Source organism: Oryza sativa, chromosome 1 (genome assembly GCF_034140825.1).
Source record: "Oryza sativa Japonica Group chromosome 1, ASM3414082v1".
Classification (NCBI taxonomy): domain Eukaryota; kingdom Viridiplantae; phylum Streptophyta; class Magnoliopsida; order Poales; family Poaceae; genus Oryza; species Oryza sativa.
The window spans coordinates 8,153,228-8,161,510 of record NC_089035.1 but is presented as its reverse complement, the minus strand read 5'-3'; the positions used below and the strand labels follow the sequence as shown (position 1 = coordinate 8,161,510).

At 44.7% G+C, this 8,283-nt stretch overlaps 1 protein-coding gene across 1 annotated transcript; it reads left to right on the top strand.

Moving 5' to 3' along the window:
• Positions 1–1,623: 1,623 nt before the first annotated feature.
• Positions 1,624–3,293, top strand: LOC4326763 (membrane protein PM19L-like). Its single transcript, XM_015787317.3, has 4 exons — positions 1,624–1,871; positions 2,155–2,374; positions 2,715–2,760; positions 2,862–3,293. Exons 1-4 carry the CDS (start codon positions 1,748–1,750, stop codon positions 2,985–2,987), a joined length of 516 nt encoding a protein of 171 aa, XP_015642803.1. The 5' UTR covers positions 1,624–1,747; the 3' UTR covers positions 2,988–3,293.
• The last annotated feature ends 4,990 nt before the right edge of the window (positions 3,294–8,283 follow it).

Below are 8,283 nucleotides of genomic sequence, written 5' to 3'. Positions count from 1 at the left end.
GCTATATTAAAGTGATTAACGAATTGAAAATGCTACAGTAATTTCTCAATAAAAAATAAAAACAATTGATTTTGAAATTTTGAGTTAAAAGGTTTCAAATTTTGATTTGAAAATTTTGAAAATACGATTTGAAAGTTTTCAAAATATCAACTTAAAAGTTTTCAAATACTACTATGAGTTAAAAGTTTTTGAATTTTGAGTTGAAAGTTTTCGATTTTTATATGAAAATTTTTTAATTTTGAGTTGAAAATTTTTAAATTTTGAGTTGAAAGTTTTCAGATCTCGAGTTGAAAGTTTCAAACCTGAGTCGAAAGTTTTCAAATCTGAGTCGAAAGTTTTCAAATCTGAGTCAAATGTTTTCAAATCTCGAGTCGAAAGTTTCAAATCTCGAGTTGAAAGTTTTCAAATTTAAGTTGAAAGTTTTTAAAATTTGACTTCAAAGTTTAAATCTTAAGTCAAAAGTTTTCAAATGTAACTTAAAAATTTTCTATCTATTAGTAATAAAGTCTCAAAAAAGAAAAAAAATCTTTCATTAATTATCATCATTACCCTTAAAGAGTTAGTTACGTTAGACATGCCGCTATGAAAAAAAAAATCTTGATCAGCGCTGGTGGCACTGCGCATACAGGCCGTGTGGGCTAGAAGTGCTCGCTCGCGGCGCGTACACGCAAATTAGGAATCCTGAGTGAGCGTTGAGACCCCACCGTGCCATGCTGGATCCGCCCTAACTGTTAGTATTAATTGATTGATACAGGCGGCGCAGGCGGCCCATGTACGCACGCACGATTGCTTCTTACGAAAACAACACAGAACGATGAAAGAACGCATAAGATTCGCTGCATTGAGATGAGTGGAGTGATTCCGGCGTCTTAATCTTGCACCGCAAACTATACGCTCATCATATCATCGAGGTAATTAAATATGCTGGATGTGTAGTTCGGTTCAAGTAGGAGTAACACACAACACAAACAAGAAGCATTTCAAGTACCCACATTATTTACTGGCGGAGCTAGAAATTACTAAAGAGTAGGGCTAAAGTAAAACTTAATTAGTGAGTTGTTTATCTTTTCTTAAATTTACATTGTGATATAACATAATTTAGCCATGATTTTGGAGGTAGGCCTAGGGCTCAAAGCCTTAGCTGCCCTACGCCTGCCTCCGCCCCCTGATTATACGTGTTGACATGGCGGGGAGTGGCTCGTCTCCCGTCCTTCAACCCCACGGCCCAGTACTGTATATCGATGGCCCACTCGGCCCGACCCGTCCCGGCCCGTGTCCAACACAAACTGGGCTTAATTCCCAGCTACAAGTCTACTATACCCCGAACGGCGAACACAACGGAAAGAATCAACCAATGGATGAATTTACCGCGAACATGGCCGATCGAATATGCGTCGTCTGTACCCGTACACATACCTAACCGCATCAGGAGGACGAACACCAACACGGACCAAAAGTACACCCAAGAACTCGGCTTAGCTCCTTTCCTTCGCCAGCAAGTCCCAAACTCCATCGCTTTTTGAGCTTAGCTATCACTGTGAGTTGTTCTTAATCCTGGGAGAGAGGCAAGCAAAGAACAAATCCGATCTCGTTGCAATGCGCCGTGGACGCATATAAATTGGGAAGCCAAGTCCCAGCTTCTGAAAGCATCAGGGGAATTGCAGTTGATCTCGGTACTAGAATTATCATCAGCGAGATTACCCCAGTTCGTGTTAATTAATTAGCAGGTACTAGCGAGGTTGCAGAGATGGCCGAAACCCTGAAGCCCGTAGCCTTGCTGCTGCTGATACTCAACCTCTGCATGTACGTCATCCTCGCCATCATCGGCGGCTGGGCCGTCAACATCTCCATCGATCGCGGCTTCATCCTAGGTAACGATACAAGATGCTAAATTAAATCTTTCCGTCACTATCTTCCCGCTGTTTGGAGTTATGTTTAGTCGTTGTAGTTTTCTTTAGTCTTTTTAAATTTTGCTTTTTCTCCCTTCCCCTAATATAAGTTGGTTTGTCTGATTGCGTTGTGTACTTGTGTAATATAATTTTTTTCTTCTAATATATTGGCGTGCAATCCTTTTGCGCTTTCATCAAAGAAAAGTTTCTCGTCAGTATAGGGAATTCGATCATTTCGTTCATTGGTGAATGATTTAATTTGCAGGCCCGGGATTGCGGCTGCCGGCGCATTTCCACCCGATGTTCTTCCCGATCGGCAACTGGGCAACGGGGTTCTTCGTCGTGTTCTCGCTGCTCGCCGGCGTCGTCGGCATCGCCTCCGGCCTCGTCGGGTTCAGCCACATCCGCCACTGGAACTACTACTCCCTGCAGCCGGCGGCGACCACCGGCCTGCTTGCCTGGGCGCTCACCGTCCTTGCCATGGGGTATATATTTACACTTACATGATTTACTTGAGAGTTTGATGACGATGTAGAATAATATTAGTATCTTTCGGTCAAAGTTAAATTGCTTCAAGTTTGATTAAGTTTGTAGAGAAAAATAATAATATTTTTAACCTAAGATAGATTTATTGTGAAAATATATTCAGTTATTGATTTAATGAAACTAATTTGGTATTATATATATTACTATATTTGTCTACAAATTTAGTTAAACTTAAAGTAATTTGACTTTTACCAAAATTAAAACGTCTTATAACTTAAAACGGAGAGAGTAATAATAACACAAATTTGGATGCCCTTGTTAATTCGATGGATTTTGCAGGCTGGCGTGCCAGGAGATCAGTCTCGACAGACGCAACGCGAAGCTGGTAAGATGATCTCCCGGCCATATCAATTCTTCCCCCCATTTCGTCAGATTAATTCTTTCAGAATGGTCTGTGAATTGAAACCTTGGGAGTTTGGCATTCAGGGAACCATGGAGGCGTTCACGATCGTCCTGACGGCGACGCAGCTCTTCTACGTCCTCGCGATCCACAGCGGGAGCCGCGGCCCCGTCCCGGTGGAGCGGACACACGCCGTGGCGGCCGGCTACTGATCGATCGCCGGCGATTCGATTCGATCGGCGTACGTGCGTGTTGGATGGATGGGCATCGCCATTGTGCAAAGGTGAAGACGCAGACGTACGCACGTAAGGGCGTAACAAGTATTCAAACGGGGGCCATGCATGCATGCCTGTCACGATTCACGCGCGAGTTGTGGTTTGTGCTTTAATAATTTCCTTTTGAAAGTACGATTCTTTGAGTGGAACTGGGGTGATGAAATGGTGATGATTCGTTTGTACTGGAATATTCCTTTGGATTTGTTGATTGAATTCAAGTGTCTGGAGATTCAATTTGTTAAACATCTTGCTCAAAATATACTTGCGGTCGCCCGTGGGAGATCAGCTCCTTTGCTGCGTGCAATCCAATCCGCTGGATGACCGTTAGATTAGAAATACTCGGTCTGGATTAAGACTGATAAGCCCTAATGCCAGCTAATGGGCAAAATATGCTTCCCCTTTTGACACAGTGGCCGGCACCCTCGCTTGATTGTACGAAGAAACTAGAAAGCCGGCGGTCAAACAAAGCCAAAAATCACATGGCACACACTAAATGACACGAATATTAAGGAAGAATCTAATATTAAATAATTAGAATGGATGAGACTTTAAATCCAGATCATCAGCCTATCACCTTGTGGAGCTAACCGGAAAACCCCTAGACGTTTTTCACGGGGCACACACTAGCAAGTCCCATGACCTCCGGTTCACGAAAATGACATGTTACCGTGGGAATTTGAAAAATTACATACAAGCTGTACTATAATTATACAAGTTATGATATAATTACACTATTATTGTACTGTATATTTACAGCTGACAAAGTTTTGGGAAAAAATTATCAACAAATATATAGCAAAACTATTAAAACATACGTTTGTCGGCCTGCCCTACTGAACTCCGGCCCACTGGTAGTCTGGTTACCTCAAGATTCGGCCCAAATTGATCCAACGAAATCCGGATGAGGCCCATTTGTTGGCCCGCTAATGTTTGATTAAAAAAAGGCGAATTTGCTAATTTCACCTCGTGTGTTGCCTCTCGATCTCTCTCGGGTCGTTGCCGATCCTACACTATAGGAGAAACTGCATCTTTAGTAATGAGTAAAATAATCGGGAGTAAAGTTGAATTCGGGTGAATTTTTAGTTGAACCAGCTATTGTGGATTTTGAACAATCTAGCAAAGATCATTTTTCTCCAGTAGTGCTCGATGGCACGCCCCTGGCCTCTCCCGTCCCAACCGCAGCGGAAAATGCCCCGGCCTCTCCCGGCACGACGCGACGTGCACAGCCACACGCACCGCGGCCGCGAGGCACTAGCTACAGCCGTCGCCGGCCGGTGGACCTGTGGAATTTAGTAGCCCCACGACACCGCGCGCATCGTTCGTGCCGCAAAGGCCCGCAACATTGTACCCCCGGCACACGCGCGTCGATCGGTTGAGACGTCCAGCCAACCAGCGCAGCTACGAACCGATGCCTCTCGTTGATCCGATCAAGCGAGCGCGGACGCTGGACGCTGGACGCCCCACCTCGCGGCGATGCGCGGGGAACCAACCCGCGTCGCTCCTGCCAATTCGCGTCTCCATCACCACCACCACACCACCAGATGTCACGGATGCCCGGATTCTATGCGCAAATCGCCGGGAAAACGAACGGATCAGAGCAGAGCTAGCATGGTGCGGATCGAAACCGAGCTAGGATGCATGCATGCACGATGCTGGCGAAATAATCTGCGCCTGTCTGGCCTATAACTGGAGGGATAGAAAGCACGGTGATCTCGGAGAATATAATCCATCATTAATTCTGTAGTACACCCATGCATTCTCTCCCAGTTCTGGTCGGTATCGGTTCCTCGTGTCGACGAAGCTGACCGTGATAACTTGATCACGTAGCTACATTGACTCAGCATGCAGCGCGTCAGCTAGGGGAACAAGCCAACAACTTGTTCTCCGATAGATCGACCAACCGGCCGGGGCGGCAGGCTAGCCGTGCTTTAATTTGGGCATACGTATATATCGATCGATCGATGCATGCTCTTGCTTATGCTTTCGCTGTTCAGGATATGGTTTCAGATAAGCTAAGTAGGTAGCTAGGCAGTATCTCCTGCTGGCTGCTAGCTTTAATTTGTGGATCGATCACCTCTAACATTGATCGGAAAAGAAAGGGGGTAAAGCGCGCGCAGAAGCCGGTATTAGTCATTAGAGTATTGTCACCAAGGAGCGCTTTTGTAACTTCCTCCCTCCAGCTGTGGAAGCTTTGCATGTGTATGCAACACTAGCACTATCTTTTGATCAAATCTGTTGTGACCTTTGGTCACGAACAAGATCGGGAATAGGCCGAAAAGAAGTGTTTTCCTGTCTATTCTTAGAAATAAGCTCAAAACAACAAACACAACCTTTGAGGATTACTTTTATATTAAAAATGTCTTGTCTTGCTACAAGTATTTGACCGGCTTTTATAGCATACGATCTTACATGTGACATTACATTTCTGCCCTCATGGGCTTTAGTGAACTTCCTATAATGCCCTTGCCATGTCAGCAACCCTAAGGATATTATGATACATTCTCAGGGTCATTATAGTCTTTTGGCTCTAGCTGGCAAGAGTGGTTGGGAAGTGGCCCCTACAGAATCTTCTATTCGACTCATTCTTAGCTCGAAATACGTTTTTCCTTCGAGTTCTCTAGCCGAATGTCTTCTATGCTTAGGGGCTCACACGTTCTTCACCAGCTTCCCAGCCGCCAAGGTTCACCTGTCATGTATTTAGAATTCATCTCCAAACAAGATAGGTTACATGCAAATGGTGAGAAACAAACTCAGGTACGTCCTCCCACTCAAGAGTGTTTTCCCACTCGAGAGTATTTTCCCCCTCGAGAGTGTTTTCCACCAGGGAGTGTTTTACTGCTCGAGAGTGTTTTCCCACTTAAGTGTGTTTTTCTGTTTTATACTTAGAAACTTTCCAGGAATTATCGCTTTGGTGTTTTGACCGGATAGGAGGAAGGGCGTTGGCCCCCTGCTACAACAAAATCCATCGTTTTTTTCATGGGGTTAGATCGATTTGGTGCTAAAATGGGGCCTTGCGTGCCTGATTGCATCCACCGATGCAGCGATCGATCGCCGACCGATCAACACTTAAAACTGAGAGAAAGGGGGTCATGTGTGTTAGTGTGTAGTTATCAGTTCCAGATGAACGAAAGATAAAACTCGTGGGCTAAAAATCCGTGGATCAATTAAAGAATTAACTACCTTTTCAATTAACTCGTGTTCTCCAAATAAGAAGCCACACATAGTTTCTTAATTGCGTGCCTTTTGGCGCATTTTCGAATCAAACTACTCGTAGATCTGCTTGCGCATGCACATGATGGCAGGCATGCTGATGCCACAGTTAGCTAGCTAGCTGCACGCGCCCACCACTTATCACTAAACACAGGCACACAGCTATATACTGGAGTAGTACTATGCACTGAAAGCGTCCCATGAGAGAAATCAAAACAACACGTGAAGATAATACACGGAATTAAAGAGCGAGATCAACAGAGACAAGTGTACGAGTGCACGACCGCGCGCGAGGCCGCGAGTGTGCGACACCACCTAATTTCGATTACACACTTATTATTCGGGGATAAGCCAATTTGTAAACGAAAAATAGTTTATAAATAAAACTTTTATATACGTGTTCTCAGTGATATAAAAGCAAAAGCTAAAAAATAAACTTCGGTGAAAACATCCAAAATCAACTTCAATTTTAAATCTAAATATTCAAATTTTAACTAATAATCACAAGCGAAACAATGAGAGGCCCTAATAAAACATAGTATGTGGTACGAGTTCACAACAGTAGGAGAAATGGACACGGGCAATATATATGCTCAGATGGCCGGGCTCGAAATCTCCATGGCCCTGTTTGGATCCGGAGGGCTAATATTAGCCCTCCGGAATCTTGATATTTTAGAGTATTAAACGTAGATTACTGACAAAACTTATTCCATAATCTCCAGGCTAATTTACGAGACGAATCTAATGAACCTAATTAATCCATGATTTTTTTGCGGGGAAATCCATGATTTGCTATAGTAATCATTTACTAATCATGGATTAATATACCTTGTATATTCATCTAGCAAATTAGTACATAAAATTTATTAAATATTTTTAAATGGTAAGATTCTGTATGGTTAAATTTTTAGTCCCTTGAATCCAAACGGACCCCATTACTCGTCTAATTAAGTACAACTACAAGAATCCACGAGACGCACATTTTGCCGCTTTGGTGCAGTGGATGTAACCCCGGGGAATTGAACCGCCGCCGAGACAGCACAGCTACCGGTGGCCCCGTCCCCTGCATCATCCGCTTGCTTTTTGGGTTTTGGCATTTCTGGGCAACTTGCATTGGTAGTGGTACGGGGAGGCAGACGCATCGCAGATTCGCAGGTCCGCACCCCTGTGCCCGCCTCTGGCCGGGCACCGTGGATGCTCGGCGCAACGGCTGCTGATGGCCTCACGTTCCACGTCGGCTCGATCTGCAATCTGCAGATCCTTGCCTCCTTTTGCTTTGGCATGCATATGCTTCGTTCGCTCGTTGATTGCGGTTGCATGGAACAGAAACACTGTAATAGATCAGCCTCATTATCGATTAAGCTGATTGATCACTACTGGAGAACTGATCTTTGCTGGATCGGTTAAAAATCATAATAGTCCTGGTTCCTAAAAGAACTGGGACTAAAAATATCATCTTTAGCTCCAGTTAAAAACCGCACAGCTATTCTATGATGTTTAGTTCTAGTCGAAAAAGTGCACGCCCCCTACTCTTTTTATTCCCGGTTAGAGGAGACTTAAAAATTGGTGCATAGTATATAATCTATCGGACTTATCCTCTAGGAACCACCTCTTCCCTTATCCTCCTCCTCTCTTTTCTTATCCTCTCCCTTTCCTCTCTCTATCCTATCCTCTCACGCGCGATTGCGGCAGTGGGCAAGCGAGCGGCAGACGCGGGGAGGCGCGGCGGGCGGCGGCGCAGAGGACTGCGCGGCAGGCATCGATCGGCGCGGAGGGGCTTGACGAGTAGAGATGCATATTTACTCCCCGAGTATTTAAACCGGGACTAAAGATCGTCATCCTGGATTCCTTTTCCGGGTTTGCAGCACATAACTATTGGGGGTTACGAACCGGAAGAAAAGAGGCATTCTACAGTTGTGGATCTCCCATGCATTATCGATTTGTTGGTGCACGTACGTCGTCCCGGGCCGGCTAAGAGATTGAAGGCGCGTACGTGTTTCGTTTCGTTTGGTTAATTAATTTC